Genomic DNA, 18,589 nt, shown 5'->3' on the forward strand with positions numbered 1-18,589 from the left:
ATTTATTGTCATTCTGTATGTGTTTAAGTATATTTATTACTGTGTGTTTTTAGCATCAAATGTAATAGCTTCATTTTCTGATTCTCCCCAACTGCATTGGCACTGTAACCAATTTGAATGCCTTATTTTTCTAAAGAAACTACTTCAATAAAATGTCATGTAGTTTTTCTTTTTAAAGACTTGATCTTGAATAACTGAATATTTTTTAGGCAGTATCCATGTTAGCCAGCCATTTGAAGAGCTGATTTAACTGTTTTCTTTCTGAACTTACTTTATTTTGGTGTACTGCAGTGCAGAGGCACGTTGCAGATTACTGTTGATTCATTTTGCACTTCATGCTTCCCTGGCATGTTGGCAACTTGAAGGATATTTATCCACCAAAAGCTAATTTGAAAATTGCTTATGTGTTTTAGTGTTCCCATGGAATTCAATGATTTTTAGGTGCCAGTTAGGACATTTGGTAGATTGACTAGAAAAAATAATTGCTTAAGCAGTGCTGGATAGCTGTGAAGTAGCTGTTGCCTTGGCAACTAGAAAACTGCTCTGTTTGCTAAACAAAGGGATGGTAATTTAGTAGTTTAATTTCCCTTTCGGTGTGGAGGTGCTGCTTAAAAAACATCTTATTTTAATCTTTGAGATGGTCTTTATTACTGACCAAAATCAGACAAACAGAGAAAAAAGGTAAAGTAAGAATTTTTTTTCCTGGGTGTGTTGATACACATGTGTATATCTATCAGTAGTGCTGTTGGACAAAAGACTCATAGTTAACCTCCTGGGATAATTCTTTGTATATCCCTACTTTGAACCAAAAAGTACATTGTCTTCAGAACAGGTGTATAGTTTTGGTTGTCATACTAAGCAGTCATGCTGCAGTTGTTATGGATCATCTCTACAGTGACTTCCTGCTTTAACAATTTAACATGATTACTTCATGTTTTGAGTTGAACAAGGGAGACTGTATTTTATAGGAACTTCTTTCCACATACATTATAGTTACATAATTATATATAATGACATTTATGAATCCCCAAAGATGGAGAGAAGGTATTCAATAAGTTGATTTTCCAAAATTCTTGCCTACTTTTCTTTTTGGTGGTGCATCTTGGGATATTATTAATATCTCTTGTAAAACACTTTAGGAAAGAATGCTTTCTTTTGTTTGGCCCTGAAACAGATTGAACATAACTCCTTGGAAATATAGGTTGTATATTGTAAAAAGTCAAACAGCCTAAGCCCAAGTGAGGAAATACAAGTACTGTTCAAGGTGGGAGAGTAGACAGATGTAAACCCATACAAAAGCATTCGAGACATTTTGGCTTGGTGGTTTATTTGAGATAGCTCAGATGAGATTTTTTCATACAGTTTTTACAAGTAATTTGAATAAGTGCATCTCCCCCCCCCCCACTTTTGTACTATTCTACCTTAGGATTGTTTACATAGAGATACAGTGGACCTTTTCTAAGTTTGGGTGTCTGCCAAGATGCAGCCTAAATATTAAAATTTTTTTTCAGACTTTGAACTGTAAAGATCTGCTATCTAGTAATTGGAACACTTCTTAAGTGGTTGTATAATAAGCAGACATTTTAATGAGCAAATGAGCGGAATGGGGCTGGCTCTTTCATTATGGCCAGAGCCATAAATGGAAGGCTGTATTTGATAGTGAGCTCAAGGACCATGTGTGTTTAATTGGTGTACAGTTAATTTATTTAAGTAGTTTTTATAATGAACATACTATTTTTAATGTAGAGTATTTTATAGATTGGCTTCTTAAAAATACACCCTCCATATTATAACTTTTATAGTTATAGCAAGATTAGATCTGTTCTGAAAGCTGGTTGTGTGAAAGAATTAAGTAGTTTAATTCTATTTCTTTGCATTTTTAGGCCCTTGATGAGCCTCCCTATTTGACAGTGGGCACTGATGTAAGTGCCAAATACAGAGGAGCCTTTTGTGAAGCCAAGATCAAGACAGCAAAAAGACTAGTCAAAGTCAAGGTACAGTATTTATATATTAAGTGTCTGATATTTAAACTCATTAGGTGGGTGTACCTAAGCATAAATTTTTGTGCACAATGATTATCTCTAGGAGTAATGGTTGTAAAAATACTCCCAAGCAAAGCATTATTTATGATTTGTAAAATACTCTAATTGGAATAAAATTTAGGTAATCATGTTTGGTATTTTGAATGCCATTTCACTACAGATTTGGTACTGTGTTGTATTGTTGGTGTTTTAGGCTGAGGATGACCTTATAAGTACTTCTTAATTTTAATATAAGCAAAGCAAGGCTCATAGGGGGTCAGTGATTTCGCAAGGCCATTATAACAAAATAGCTCATCAATTTAAGACGTCCTCACCCATTTTAGCCCTGAAATTGGAATGTGATTCATAAATGATGGTGTCCGAATGATGTACATTTAATTGTTGGTTCTTTTTTGTGGTATTGGGGTTTGAGCTGCACCCACAGTCTTTTGCCCAGGGCTGCCTCAGACCACAATCCTTCTACCTATAGCCTCCTGTGTAGCTAGGCTCACAGGTGTGTGTCACCACTGCCTGGTTTTATTGATTGAGATTGGAGTCTTGCAAACTTTTTGTCCAGGCCTTGAGATCTTCCTGATCTCTGTCTCCCGAGTAGCTGGAATTACAGACTGAGCCACTTTGAATAGCTAGTTGTTACTGTTATTTTTGGTGGGACTGGAGTTGAACTCAGGGCTTCACACTTACATAGCAGGTGCTCTACTGCCTGAGCCACATCTCCAGTCCTCGCCTAGCTAGTTGTTGACTCTTTATTCTCTGCCTTTCTTGAGCAAAATCTTTCTGAAGAACATGAATGTTTTCTCAGTTAATGGAAAAAAATGTAATTGCTCCATTTTAATAATCAATTGAAAATCTGGTGTGCTGCACCTGTAGTCCCAACTACTCAGGAGGTGAGGCAGGAAGATCGTTTGAGCTCAGTTCAAGACCAGCTTAGGTAACATAGTGAGACCCCCATCTCAAAAATAGAAAAGTGGGTAGGGGTGTAGCTCAGTCACTCTCCTACTATGAGGAAGAGCCTGGATTTGATTTGTAGTACCACAAAAAAATAAGCAGAGATAGGAGGATGAGGTTGATCTCAAGGATTTATAGTCTAGAGGAGCAGATAGTATATCAGCTGTTGGTTTGAATTGCACCAGTTGAATAGGAGGAAGAGGTGGCACACCTGGAGACAAGCAGTCTCTGCTGAAGCTTTTCCATGCCTATTTGCCTGGGTTCCTCTCTTAAGCATGGATATGTTCAGCAAAGCTTCCTGGGTGATTCTAATTTGCACTTGTAGCTAAGAACCATCATGATAACCCCCCCACACCCTTTTCCACAGGCTTTGCACCTTGAGTTTGCTTGTAGTGTGGTTGTGCGAGTGCTCTTCTAGACTCTTTAACAGTGACGTTTCCTGTTCTGGCTTCACACATTGCTGGTTCCTCAGCACCCAGTTTTTGGCCACAACTGTTCTGAAGATGAAAAGAGAGTCATTTGTCAATTTTCTCAATGTTTTCAGGGCTGTTGGTAGCATATGTGACACTTTCCTGTGAAATGGGCAAAAGCCCCTCACTCCCTCCTGGTAGAGAGCCTCCTTGGTAGCTTTTGGTGCACATATAGTGCCTTTGTACCTGTTAGAAAGAATATGCTCTGTGGGCATGCACATTGTCACTCTAGAACCAATATCTGGGCCCAGATTTTAGATCTGACATCTATCCTTAGCTAGGCATCCCTATTTAATGAATGAATCGGGGAAAATGAAATGTATCAGCCCTGCTATTTCTTGATGTAAGTGAAATGAGCAAACCTGTTAGTGCCAAGCTCTACTTGATAGTACACAATACCGTATGCCTTATATAATAGATATTTTAAACTTACTTTTGATGTTTTTTTGGCTGCTCTTAAAATTTGTAATTCATGTTAATGATTTTCTCAACAGATTGAAATATGTATCTCAGCCATTTAATTTGTTCATAATTAAAAGTGAATACATTTTAAACAGATCTGTTGATTTCTTCACTACCAGTTTTCATTTATTTAGCATTTATTGTTCACTAAATACTATATGAAGGTACTGAAATTCCAGTATTCAGACTTAGTCCCCATCTGTAACAGAGTTGTTGTGGAGTTGAGTCCCCCTCCCAATGCTGAGGTTAAACCCAAGACCTTAGAATATGCTAGGCAGTTGCTCTTCCACTGAGCTACATACCCAGCCCTGGAAATACAGTTTTGGTGTTCCAGTTTGCTGCTTAGTTCTCAGTAAATGTTTGTGGTGTTGAGTATGGTTGACACTTGCTTGTAATCCCAGCACTTGGGAGGCTAAGTCAGAAGGATGTTGAGTTCAAAGCCAACCTTAGCTACATATCGAGACTATATCGTAAGCACAGAACACAAAACAAAAGTTTGTGGCCATTGCTTATTATTAAGTTAAACCTTCACAAAATGATGATCTTAACAACTTAAGATCTGCACATCTTTGATCATTTTTTAGGAAAAGAAGTTCTATAAGCTAAACTAGTAACTAATGGCATTGAATAAAGTATGATGAATGGAACATTGAATAATTTAGATGTGATGTCATTGGACACTTTTAAAAAGTGAGATGCAGTTGAAGCAGTTGTCTGTTATTTATTTTTTCAGTTAATGTGCTTAGTGCTTGAGATCTTGCTTAAATTAAGCAGCTGTTTGTGTTATTGGTAATAAAAATGAATAATCAGTACATGGATGCTTGATTTTTTTTTAATCACTAATTAAGTTTATAATTTCTAGGTGACCTTTAGACATGATTCTTCAACAGTGGAAGTTCAGGATGATCACATAAAAGGCCCACTGAAGGTAATTCATTTGTTGTTTGATTGGGAAACAGTAATACTTGAGCATTTCCTTTGAGTTCACTGGCTGTTTGTTACTGAGTTAATAAATACATTATTTTCTCTAAAAAAGACTAATAGAAAAAATAGACTTAATGTTAAATAATTGGTAACAAAATAGTAAGACCTAACTGTGGCTAGAAATGAAATGAACATCAAGGAAGCCTTAACTGGTTTTATTACACTCAAGTGTTTCAGCTGCCACAGGGCCTTTACTAATAACAGTAGGGTTTTCAGGATAAAGAGATGAACTAGGGATTAGTGATGTAAATTCTGTCATCTAAAAAGTGAGAAAACTTAAAAACAAAAAAAATCAAAACTCAAGAGCTCTTAATTCTTTGAAGTCAACTGTTGGAAAATTCAGTCTTTTAAGTGTCATTAGGCAGTTTCCCTCATTGACTTTCTCCCAGTGAGCACTCTGTAGGGATGGTATAAGAAGCCTCTATGTGCTCTTTGGCCTAGCCAGGGGAATTGTAGAAACACTTGTAGATGGAAGATTAGAGATAGATCTAGGTGTGCATGTACTAGTTTTTGTTGTTGAATTTTAAGGCTTTTAATTGAACCTCCAAAGACATTAGTATTTTACATACATAGCAGTTAGTGTGGAAGACGAAAACTCTTTAAGTTTGGTGGGTTCCCCCTCAAATTTACTCTACCCTCGTAAAAATAATTTCCCACCATTTCTATTTTATAGGTGCCGTGTTTAATATTTTCTGTACGTGTTTATTACTTGTAGGCCTGTAAAGACAGAAACATGCATATAACTTTAGCTTTCATTTATTTAGCATTTCGTGTATGCTAGCACTCTGCCAAGTTTTTTTGCGCATATTATTTGTAGTACTCTTTACAGAAGAGGAAACTGATGGGAGGAAATAATTTGGCCCCAGTCTCTTAGTCAGCAATAGAGGCAGCAAAATTCTGAAAAGTTCACTGCCTGTGATTGAAACATTGTGCCCTCTACATACTCATTACACACACATATCCATGCCTTATTTGTGTTTTTGCCTAACAAGGATGGAAAAAAAGCATTGCTTTTAACTGCCTGACCTGCCCTGTTTGCCTGGCACAGGCCTACAGGTACCAAATACAAAGAATGGCCAGTATTGCATAAGAAGGCAAAAGGCAACTATTTTGTAGCCTTAAGCTATCTTTTTCTGCTTGGACTGTTTGAGCCTCCTTAATAGTGGCATAGTTGGTATAATTTGCTTCTTTGGATTTTGTTATTTTATTAAAAATTTCCTTGTATGTGATTAGGACTTGAGACCATTTTAATTTTAACATAGGTAAGTACATCACATCTTTATGTCAAATTTATTGACTTTTTTTTGGTCTGTTGATTTTTTTCCTCATCCCTAGAATTTGAATTATTTCCTAATTTATTTTGTAGCTTTCTGTCAGCTGGTAGAAGGTGTCATCATTTGGATAAATGTTTCTGTAAGAGGAAAGAAATCACCCAAAATGATGGTCATTTAAACCTCAACACATGAATTTACACGACTATAATGCCTAGACCATTTGAGTATTAAATAAAAAGTTATAGTATGTATTTATCAGTTCATTTAATGGTTATGTTAGTTCCCTGGGGTTCATTTCCCCCCTTGAGGCTAATAGTCTCTTCTGTGAGCATATCATTACTATAAAGACTATGTAAGTGTAATTATCAGCTTTTTCATGTCAGATGTAGAAAATTTTAAATGGCCATTAGAGGGACAGTGTAACTCTTAAGGAGATTAAAATAACCTAATAATTACTTACTAGTTTAGATTAAAAAAGTTTTCATTTTTGATTGTCTCTGACCTTCCCCAGCTTCCTTGAAAGAGGAGTAGAAATACAGTGCCAGGACAATCAACTTTACAGGTGGTGAAAAAGACCCTTTAGGGGTTGCACAGGCAGAGTTTCCATACTGCTGCTTAGATGCTACTGCCTTTTCCACTATGTTGACATTTTCACTGATGGCGAAAAGTGTTGGTGGGGAGAACTGCTGGCATCTTTAATAAAGATCAAGTCAGAGGTCATTTTATTCCTCAGCATTCACTCAGTTCTTTCTTTCTTTCTTTTTTTTTTAAAAGCTTGGTTTTGATTTATTTATCTCCAAAAACAACTTCTAACATTTAAAAAATATTTTAGGTAGGAGCTATTGTGGAAGTGAAGAATCTTGATGGTGCCTATCAGGAAGCTGTTATCAATAAATTAACAGATGCAAGTTGGTACACTGTAGGTAAGAGAATAAATTTTCTTGTTTGTTGTTTGTTTGTTTTTTTGTTTTTTTTTTTTTTTGGTGGGACTGGGGTTTGAACCTAGGACCTTATGCATGCTAGGCAGGCACAGTGCCACTTGAGCCATTCCACCAGCCCTAAATTTTCTTATAAAACTGTACTTTTAATTACAAAAACTTAAAATAATACAAATAAAGCTAAATTTCCATGATTCATTCCTCCCAAATGCCATAAATGTTGTTACTGTTATCATTCCAGATCTTTAAAACGTATATGTACATGTAACATAACTTGAAATTATTTAATATGTATACTATGAAGTTGGATTTCTAGCCCTTCCCTTCCCCCTCCCCCCCCAAATCAGCCTGGGTTTTTTTTTTTTTTTTCTCCCATCATCCTGGGTTTTGAAGCCAGGACATCACTCTTGCTATGCAAGCACTGCAGCACTTGAGCTACGCCTCCAGCCCTTTTTGCTTTTCTCATTTTCTTAGGGTCTCATGTTTTTTGTCCAGGATTGAGATCCTGTTTATATGCATCCTGTGTAGCTTGGATGATAGGCACAACTTTTTATTGGTTGAGATGGAGTTTTGCTAACTTTTTGCCTCGGCTCGCCTTGAACCATAGTTCTCCTGATTTCTGCCTCCCCAGTGGCTGGGATTGCAGGTATGAGCTACTGTGCTCTGCTGATGTCTAGGTTGGGATTTCTTTTGTTTTTTTTTTTTTTTTAAATAAACTTGCCTTTTTATCCATATTAATAATTTTTAAGTATAGAGTTCAGTAGCATTAAATAGTCACGTTATTTTGTAACAGGAGTTTCTTTTAGCTGTATCATATTTCAAATAGTTGACACACAATAGTTTATTGTCTCATGACTTTGCTAGTCTTTTTGCAATTACAGTAAGTGGTAGTTTGAATGCCTTTTGTATGTGCACATTATCTTGGTATTTCTCTAGTGTATGTACTAAGAAATAGACATGTACACTTTTAAAACTTTAATAGTTAGTGAAAGCTCCCTTCCTATGAGATTCCCTAGTTTCCCAATCCTTGTCAGATTTGATGCTATTAGTCTTTATTAATTTTTCACAATTTGAATGCAAAATAATATTTGAGTTTGGTTTTAACATGCCCTCTTGTGTTCATAGTGAAGTGGCTCATGACTGAAAGGAGCATCGTCTTGTTTGTGAATTGCTCACTGTTCCATTCTATCCATTTTCCTCCTGGGGTTATTTACCATTTTCTTACTATTTTTAGAATATGATTCTTTATATATTCTGGGTATTAATTTTTGTTGTGTTTGTTGCAAATTTTCTCTACTACTCCTTTATTCTTAGCTCTGCTTTTAATTTTAATTTTCATATCAACTTCTGTGTGGTTGGCTTTTCTTGTGTAGTTTTAGTCTTAGTTTTGAGTTTTGTTTAAGAAAGCCTTCCTTAGTCAGGCGTGGTGATGCACATCTGTCATTCCAGCACTTGGCAGTCAGAGGCCGGAGGGTCACAGGTTTGAGGCCAGACTTTACTCAGTGACCTTGTCTCTCTCGAAAAAGCAAATAGAAAGGTTTCCTTTCAGCAGTGTCATAAGTGCATTTCTTCTCTTCTCTCCTCTTTCCCCACTTTCTCCTCTTTCCTTTTCCCCTACAAATCCATTTTGTAATGTATTCTTCAGTCCTTTATAGTTTTGTTTTACAAATAGCTTTTATTTTACCTACAGTTTATTTTTTTTCAAACATTCCGAAATGATTGAACATTACTTTTTCTAAACTGGTAGCCAGTCATTTCAGTATTATTTATTAAATGGTAATAGTTCTTACTCTTTAGTGACCTCAGGAATGAGGGTACATGCCTAGTAAAATGTCTTTGGTGATGCTGAATTTGGTAGAGTCTTGAAGTATTATAGGTGAGTTTTGTTTTTATTCTGGAAGTATGAGAAGGAAAAAAAAAAACCTTGGAAATAGAAGAAAAACTTTGACTTTTGAGAGAAAGAAATGTTTGTGTAAGTTGTAACACTGTGACTAATTCTTTATAGTAAGTCTAGATGGAAATTAAATGTAGTAGCCAGTGTCATAAATATGGTACATTTATCATATTTGCATATCTTAGTTACAGCATTAAAAAAATGCTCTGTAAGTTACTTATCCACTCTCACATAATGTTTGAGAAAGTAATTATACCTGAGATCTGCTGTCTTTATTTAAAGTAGGTGCACTTTCTGCCTGTGATTTCTGAGGAATGTAGTAAGTCTGCCCTCCCTCAATTACATACATCGTGAAAATACACATATATTCCATCTCCACAATAAGTAATTACTCTGGGATATTTTAGCACCTCTTTTTCTTTTTTTTTGTTTTTGGATGGGACTGGGGTTTGAATTTTGGGTTTTTTGCTTACAAAGCGGCACTCTACCACTTTAGCCACACACCTCCAGTCCATTTTGCTGTGGTTATTTTTGACATAGGGTCTCGAAAACAGTTTGCCTGGGCTGGCCTTGAACCTCAATCCTTCCGATCTCAGCCTTTCAAGTAGCTGAAATTAAAAGTGTGAGCTACCAACTCCCAGCTTTTACTACTTTATATTTTTTTATTTTTCCCTCAGCTTTATTTATTTTTTTTTTTTGCCATGCTTGGAATTGAGCCCATGTTAGGCAAGTTCTCTCCAACTGAGCTACATTCCAAACTCCCCAGCTTCATTGTGGTACACTTGACAAATGAAATTGTGTAACTCTAAGGTGTACCACATGACCTGATATCTGTATGTATTTTGAAGTCATTATCACAAGTTAGTTATGTTCCCATCACTTGTAGTAAATAGCTTTGGGCTGCTCAAGGCAGTGGTTTTCAGTGGAATGTTTGTCACTGGGCAGAGGTCCTGTTGTCATCTGGTGGGGAGAGGGTGACTGCTGCTAGCTTTGACGCAGTGTGTGAGATAAGCACACCACAGGGAGAGTCACTTGGTGTGCGAGTAGTGCTGAGGTGGAAAACTCTACTTAATGAACTTTTGGTCATTTTCTGAGAGGCACTTTGAATGTACGTTTGTAAGGCTTTTGTTTCTTAGGTAAATCTGTACCAGCAGGAGAACTTGCCTTTATTTCCTTTACCATTAAGAGAAGGAGTAATTACCATTTAAATGGTTTTCTCCCGTAATGCCAGCTTCTTAGTTTTATTTCATGATTTTTGTTTCAAGAAAGATATTTTTATTTCAGGTATATTTTCATTAGGAATTGGAAAAGGTCCGCTAATTACTATATTTGAAGTTTTCCATTAGAAGGCAAAATGTGAACTGAATGCTGAATGTAATCTTATCCAGTAGGTCAATTTGCACTCATAAAATTAAATGACAGTTTATATCATCTTGGTAATCTTTGCAAATTTCTTCAGTAGCTTCCGTTTTTACTTCCTCACACAGTTTTTGATGATGGAGATGAGAAAACGCTTAGACGATCTTCCCTGTGCCTGAAAGGAGAGAGGCATTTTGCTGAAAGTGAGGTAAGTAATTCTATAGTACATGAGCATATTAGACTATTTTGTGTTGGGGGCAGTAAAGCTTTGCTTTCTGAACTTAATGTTCTTCTTAATCAGGAGAACTCATTACTACAGATAAGCCGTGAACTATGTTTAAGGCCTTGGTTTGAGCACCAGATTATATCTTCTTTGTTTAAAGACTTTAGTGTTTTTCCACAGTTGGCTTATTAGTTGTCTTTTTTTGGTGGGGGAGGGCAGTTAGTGGGATTTGAACTGTGCTCTGCCACTTGAGCAATGTTTCCAGTTCCTGCCCCATACCCCTTTTCTTTTTCTGCTTCAGGTTATTTTTTTTTAGATAGGGTCTTGTTTTTTGTCTGGGCCAGCTTGGTATCACCATCCATCCTCCTACTTATGCCTCCAGTGCAGCTCGGTTCCCACGTATGTGCTACCATTGCCTGACTTGTTCGTTGAGAATGAGGTTTTCCTTTTTGCCTGGGGTGGCCTTGAACCACTATCTTACCTATCTTTCTTTCCCAAATTAACTGGGATTATAGGCTCAATTTTATTTGGCCTACTTTTTTTTTTTTTTTTTAAGATTTTTGAGACAGGGTCTTGCTGTGTACTTCAAGCTGGTCTTGAACTTATGATTCTCCCGCTTCCACCCCTCAAGTACTAGGATTAGAGGCCTCTGCCAGCATGCTTGGCTTTTTAGATTACTTTTGCATAATAAGGTTCTTAAATTTGTAAGTGATTATAAAAAAGAGTGGCATTTGATTTATTAATCCACCTGAATTATTTAAAGGAGATAACAGATATACAGATAGTACAAGTACTTAAACTACTCCTAATAGACATTGTCATGACCTCACCCCAAGAAGCCTTGCCTGGCTATCTTTCTAAAATAATCCCTTCCATTCCTTTTTATCCTTTTAAGTTGAGTCATTTTCCTTCATAACCTTTATCATTCCCTGACATAAAAATATGTACATGTACTTAATTTTTTGTTTATTTTCTGCCTTCCTCACTCAAATGTGTCACAAGAGCAGGGGCTTTATATGTCTTCCCTGCCACTTTTTTCCTAGTTCCTGAAATAGTGACTTACATTTGCCAGGGACTTTGCTACGTGCCTTACTGTTTCACCACATTTGCTGCAGAATGTGATAGTGAGGAAACTGATGGCCAGCACTTCCAAGCACCAAAATACCAAGAATCACAAAGCTTCATAACTCAGTGGCTTGCAATTCTGCATTTCATGTGATTCTTTTTTTTTTTTTTTTGATGGTAGTGGGCTTTGAACTCAGGGCCTCTACACTTGCTAGGCAGGTACTTTCTACCACTTGAGCTACTCTGGCTTCTTGCAGTTCTACATTTAAAAAATAAACATATTATTACACGTGTTGTTATTATTTTCCAGTCCAGTCTATCGATATTAATTGATGCACAGTGTAGCTGAACTATAATTTATTTTTCTACTCACCATTTTAATATTATTAAGCTGTTAGATTTCTTTTTGTTTTGAAAATATTTTTTTGCTTCTTTCAGTGATTGAATTCCCATTTAAATTTAGAATGTGGGATACTTCTTTGATTAGTTAGTCTGCCACTTTCCTGCAGTCCTGCTTGGCTAGATTATTCAGACTTTTGCTTCTTGGCTCCTCTGAGCCCTGCCCCCTTCGCTTGTCTCAGCCTTGCTTCCCACGGCTAGTGGGCATGCTTCCTTCTCTGGTGTCTTCATGAGCTTCTTTACACGCATTTCATCTTGTAGTCATTGGTCTTTTCTACTTCCTTGCTTGTTCCTGTTTTAAGGGCTTTTTGTTTCCCTAGAAGATTATAAGCTGTCTTAGGGGAATAACCATGTAGCAGTGTTTCCTAGCAGTGTTTTCTATATAAAAGCCTCCAATAAATATGTGTTTAAGTAATTTTGCAGTTAAAATTTTTTTTTGATGTTTGATGGTACTGGGATTTGAATTCAGGACTTTATACTTGAGCCATACCTCCAGCCTGGGAGTTTTAAATATAAGAAATCACATGGCTTTGGGTCATGTACAATGATGAAGTAATACTCTCAGCGTTTATGTAATTATTATATATAAGTTCATTTCCCTTATGTAGAACACTTGTACAGTTACTGTCAATCAGTGAATATTGGGCTTAAAGATGTGACTTTTCACCTAAGTGAGGGTGTGCATTTCTTTTGGTGTAGAGAAATATCTAAGTAAGTTTGGTTTTATTAAGCAAATTTTAAGTTAGAATGGATCATAAGACAGGTGTAGGCTGAAGTAGCATAAACAAATAGCTATATATCCTTTATACTTTGAAGGAGGATCTGTTTTACTGTGTGTGTCTGTGTAGAAGTACAGTTTTAGTAGAGGGAAATTAGGATGTTGGTATATGATTCCTTAACTTCTTCTCATATGCCTGGTGCTATGAGAAGAAGGGTGAGCCAGGTAGATAAGGAATTTATAGTTGGTTAATTTACCATCTTTTAGAGGAGAAAAAGCATTATTAGTTATGTGATTAAAAATATTTTTATATTTGGCTATATTAATTCCTGTGAAGACATGGTTAGGAATGTACACAACAGGGAATTTAATCCACCATCTGTGTGTTTCTTTCCCTTCATTTGACATTTTTTCCTGCAGTGCTAGGGATCGAACCTGGTGCCTTGCACATGCTAGGCAAGTGCTCTACCCTGAGCTACATTTCCAGCTCCTTTATTTGGTGTTTTTGATATTAGAAAATGCTTTTATTCTTTGAAACACTACTCAGGGTAGGCATTATTAGTAGTAGTAGCTTTGACTCTTGAGACAGAAGCTGTATTACACTGTCAGTGTGTTCACTCATTAAAAAGCTTTATACTTCAAAATAAAGACTTAAATTCCAGATTTTCATGATGAGATCACAAAAGCATTTTAACTGGTTCAAATTGTCACACTGAACAATTTGGTTCTAGCCCTCGCTGGTTTAGTGAGCGTTTTACCCACTGCCTAGTATCTTTGGTATAGTTTGGGTACTTCTACAGAGCATTCATAATTTGAGTATTACCTAAAAGTGGATTCATCATCTGATTTTCTCTGTGCATTTGTTAGATGCAACTGAAAACTCTGTAAGGAAGGTTAAGTAAAATCCCAGTTTCATATTTTCTGTAGCCTGTTTTAAGGTAACAGGGAAATAATACATTTCCTCTCCTAGGCAAATGAAATTTTCTTTGTATCTTTTTTTTTCTTTTTTAATTATTGTATTGGAAGTACATTGTGACATTTACCAAAGTTGTTATAATAGATTGTAGTTGAATTTATCCCCTCCATCCTCCTTTATACTCCCTCCCCCCAGCTTTTAATTAATTAATTAATTTTTGCACTGGAGTTTGAACTCAGGGCCTCACTCTGGCTAGGTAGACACTACCGCTGAGCCATTCCGCCAGCCCTGTACCTTTAGTATAGTTTCCAGGAGTGTGGTTTTGCTGTTAGGTCTAAGACCAGGCAAATTTTGCCCTGCTTCCGGTCTTTCCTGTCCCTTAAAATAAAGATACTTCTTGCTTTCATAGACATGGATATGGATTGAGGCCAGGAACAGATACTGCTTCTTAACTCTTCTGACTGTACATTACATACTGGGGAAAGCCTGTGATTTCTTACTTAAAAATGACTACATGTGATTCCTAACTTACCCTGCTTTCAGGAAGCAGCCTTAATTTGTGTGCATGTGTGTGTGTGATTTTCCTCCATCTCTGAGTTTGGCTGAAGTTGATATAGATTAATTTATTTTTCATGTTTTCCAAATAAAGTATTTTGAAATTTTCACTCTTGTAAAGCATAATTAGAAGTTAGTGACAAGTAATTCTAAAGACCTTCTGTTTGGCATATATTATGTTTGGGATAGCTTTTGTCTCCAAGTTGGTTTTGTGCAAACTAATTTCGAAAGATGAGACGACTTTTGCCTATAAAAGTTAAGATTCTTGTCTTTCTTTTGAAGGAATTAATATTTGTGTAGTCATTTATAGCTAGTACCTTTATCCTATTCCATATTACTTTTTGAGGGGGAGGGAAGCAAGGTTTCACTGAGGAGCATAGGCTGGCCTAGAACTTACTGTGTAGCCCAGGCAGAGCTTGGCCCCCTGAGTGTTGGAATTACAGGTGTATGTCTCCTTGCCTGACTATACCAAATTCTTCTTTGTTGTTGGATACACACATACACACACACACACACACACACACACAAATACATGTATGTATCTTAGACACATGTAATACTGGATTATGCAAAAAACGTTAATGTGCTTCTTTTTCACAGTTTTAATTCATCATTTCCAATAAAATTATTTCAATTTAAAAATAAAATTTAAGCATTTGTCTCCTCCTCCCCTCCCCTTTTGGAGGTGATGTTGGAGTTTAAACTCAGCCTTGTGCGTGTGAGACAAGTGCTGTACCTGGAGCCACACTCCCAGCCCTTTTGCTTTTGAGTTGTTTTTCAGATAGGAGCTTGCTAACTTTTTGCCTTGATTGGTTTTGAACCTTGATCCTTCCAATCTCCTTTTTTTGTTGTTTAAAAGAGACATTGTCTCACTATGTAGTCTTGGCTGGCCTCCTGACTCAACCTTCAGGTGCTGGGATTATAGGTATGTACCACCACTCCTGCCTGACAAGCATTACTTTTTAAATATTAGCATTAGTTTGCTTATTATATTCAAAATCTGTACTGATGGGCACTTTCCTCTCCTCCCTTCCTTTCTTTTCTTTTCTTTTCTTTTTTTTTTTTTTGTGGTACTGGGAGTTGAAATGGGGGCCTGTGCTTCCTCAGCAGGTGCTCTACCACTTGAGCAACTCTGACATCCTAGGACATCTTCTTTATACTACCCTAATTTGTAGCTTTAGGTAGTCTTCCTGCTTTAAGTGGTTTCTCATCCTTCCTCCCATCCTGGCAGTTTCTCCAGGACTCTCTAGGTCCCCTAGTGTTCCTGGATTGATCTCCAATAGCAAAGGTTCTATTGCAGGACATGAAAGGAAAGGCAAGTGCAGATGTCTTAGAAATGAAAAGAAGGCATGTTATCAAAGTTGATACTCAAACTCATCGTTAATTAGGATAGTATCTTTCGATTTTGATATCTTAGCTTTTTATACATATAAACCTTCTTAGGAAATAAAAGCCAGAAAAATGGCAAGAAAGTTTATGTAGCATTTGATACTAAGAAACTAGATGAATCATTCAAGAAATTCCCTTTTCCTTCTGACTCCAACCATTAACGAGTTCTTCCTTGAAATTAATTGCTTTTGAATGTAAATGAGGGAAAAAAAGTGTTTACAGGATCTGTGCAGATAACAAGAAAGAAATGTTCATTTTATTGATTATTGTTTTCATACCAAGGGTGCTATTGAATGGTGCAGATTAAAAAGGAAAGGAAAAATAAAATGTAGAAAAACATGTTACATTTTCTTTAGAAAAGGTTTATTTCAAAAATATTTATAATAATATATAACCTCTTAAGCCCATTTTCAAGGTACTAGTGCTTATCTTGGTAATTTCATTTCAGTTGCTTGTTAAGATTGTGTTTTTGGATTATGGTTCCCTGTGGACAAGGAAAACCTGAGAACTGTGGTTTACCTCAACCTAGGAGTTAGGTTCCTTATAGCTGCCTTACTAATATGCCTGGTTTTCACTGAGCTATTTTGTTTTGTTTTGTATTTTAATCATTCTTTGGTGCCTGTGCACTTATAATAGGTAATGAGTCATCTAGAAGGGCAGCCAAGTTCCCTTTTGCTTTTTTTCTTCCCAGTAGTGAGCTCATTCATCTTTATTCTATTATCTTTGAAACTAGTTTTCTATCTATAGAAAAGTATTGTTTTAGCCTCCCTTGGGGGAAAATTTTAATCTCAAAATCTGAGCATATTCTTAAACTGATTTGATTTAAAAAGAAGAAAGCACTTGCAAAGTAATAACTTTTGATGGGTTTATGTTCTTACCCACAGACATTAGACCAGCTCCCACTCACCAACCCCGAGCATTTTGGCACTCCAGTCATAGGAAAGAAAACAAATAGAGGAAGAAGATCTAATCATATGTAAGTCCATTTTCATAACTGTTAGTTGAACCTGAATTCATTTCTCCTTCTAGTATTGTTTTATAATTATTTTTAAATTGTGATTTGCAAAATGGTAATGAGATCTAATAGAATTTTTGATCTAATAGTGTTTTCAGACTCCTCAGCATGGGTAATGGGGCTTCTCCATGCTCTACCAGCCTTTGCAGCTGTGCAGACCTCCATTTGCACCTTATATATCACAAGGCTGTGCTGAGCGTGGAGCAGTCAGTGATCCCTGTCACTTTGTTTTCTAACATCATCCTTTTCCCTGCTGTTTTTTCTGTTCCCAGTGCCTTCCCTTCCCTGTCATTGTCTTACTCATTCTTTAGTTCTCAACAGATACTTTCTGTCTTTATGTAAACCATTTGTTGTTTCCCTACTCTTTCTTTCGTACTGGACATGCTTTTCTGTCCTCCGAACCCCTAAATTCTTTTTATCTATCAAGTATCACAGAGAAGATTTCACCTCTTACATTATCATTACAGTGTTTGTTTTCCCTCCTAAGTAGTAACTACTGGGAGACTGGGCTGTAGCTCAGTGGTAGAGCGCTTGCCTAAGCAATTGCAAGGGCCTGGGTTCCATCCCAGAATCAAAAAAGGAAAGAAAACAAGTAACAGTAGTAACTCTAGGAACCAGCTGAAAGACTTTAAAACAGCCTCCATGGAGCAGAAGAAGGAAATTGGAGTGGGTGGGACTGGGAATATAGTTTCTAATTATTTCTCTTGCTGGTTGCTTAAAAATCATTCTGAATGCTTTATTTTGATTAAAGTTTTTATATGCATGAGTCCAGATATTGTTGGGATAGCTATAAGAAATAAATACTGAGTTGAATAATGAAAAATTTTAGAGTAAGTGACAGCTTTTGTTCAAGATGTAGAATCAGATAATAAATCTAATTGTGTATGAGCTTTCAAGATAGATGTTGGTGAGTGCTGTCTCGTTATTTCATCCTCACAGCAACCCCACGAAGATAGGTATTGTTTTTATCCTTATTAAAATTAGAGTAGCCAAGCTGAGATACATGAGTTAACTACTTCAAGAAACCTAGGAAGGAAGAACTGGGAGTTTGAACTCTTGCTCCGTAGTAGCCTTTTCCTATTAAATTGATTCACTCTTTTATGCTTTGAGTCATGAAATCACTTTCCAAGTTAGATTTAACAGTAAACAAATAATCATTTGAAATTTGAAATCTAATAATTACACTGAAAAAATACTTAATGTTACTTATTTTTTTTCTATTATAACTGTGATTTTAGTCATTGCGTTTTTTTTCTTCCCTAACTCCCTGAATCTTCTGGAAAATATTCTCCTCGATTTCAAGGTTAATAATTTCTCTGATTTGTGACTTACCTTGCTGGTGACTTTATTTTTAGGATATACTCAGGATGTAATTATTATTTATTTTATGAATGATATTTATAAATTGAGTGTTTTTCATTGAAGAAATAAAGGGGAAAAGTCAGTAAAATCCTAAAATCTAATGAAAGTGAAAACAACTTACTAGAACGTCTGGGATACAGCAAAGGCAGCGCTAATATGAACATTTATAGTTAGGAGCATCTACATCAAAAAAAAAAAAGACAAAAGAAATTTCAAATAAATAACCTTATGATGCATCTCAAGTTTCCAGATAAACAAGAACAAGCCAAACTCAAAATTAATAAGCAGAAAGAGTGATAAAGAATGCAAAATGTATGTTGTTGTTACTGGTAAATAAGATCTCTGTTGTGAATCTTAGCTGTTACTCTGATCTGGCGATTATGTTACCATAATACATTCACTGAAGCACTTGGTTTGTGCTATCTTTTGATATCTCTTCAAAAATTAATAATTTCAGTTTTGGATTAAGATTTTATTTCTAATCGATCATTAGTCTCCCATAATTCTGTACTCAGTTTTTAATCCACTGTGTGATTGATGGCATCAGTGCAGTGGGTTGATGAAATGTATCATCGTTTC

The 18,589-nt window shown here is 36.2% G+C and overlaps 1 protein-coding gene across 5 annotated transcripts in view; it reads left to right on the forward strand.

Annotated features, from left to right (window-relative positions):
• Positions 1-18,589, forward strand: part of Arid4b (AT-rich interaction domain 4B) — a 121,124-nt gene that overhangs the window by 44,058 nt on the left and 58,477 nt on the right. For all 5 annotated transcript variants that reach the window (XM_020173358.2, XM_074056837.1, XM_020173361.2 and 2 more), the window contains exons 3-7: positions 1,884-1,994; positions 4,782-4,847; positions 7,010-7,100; positions 10,497-10,576; positions 16,518-16,609. In XM_020173358.2, the coding sequence (XP_020028947.1) occupies positions 1,884-1,994; positions 4,782-4,847; positions 7,010-7,100; positions 10,497-10,576; positions 16,518-16,609 (440 nt within the window). The remainder of the gene's footprint in view (positions 1-1,883; positions 1,995-4,781; positions 4,848-7,009; positions 7,101-10,496; positions 10,577-16,517; positions 16,610-18,589) is intronic.

Source organism: Castor canadensis, chromosome 15 (genome assembly GCF_047511655.1).
Source record: "Castor canadensis chromosome 15, mCasCan1.hap1v2, whole genome shotgun sequence".
NCBI classification, from domain to species: domain Eukaryota; kingdom Metazoa; phylum Chordata; class Mammalia; order Rodentia; family Castoridae; genus Castor; species Castor canadensis.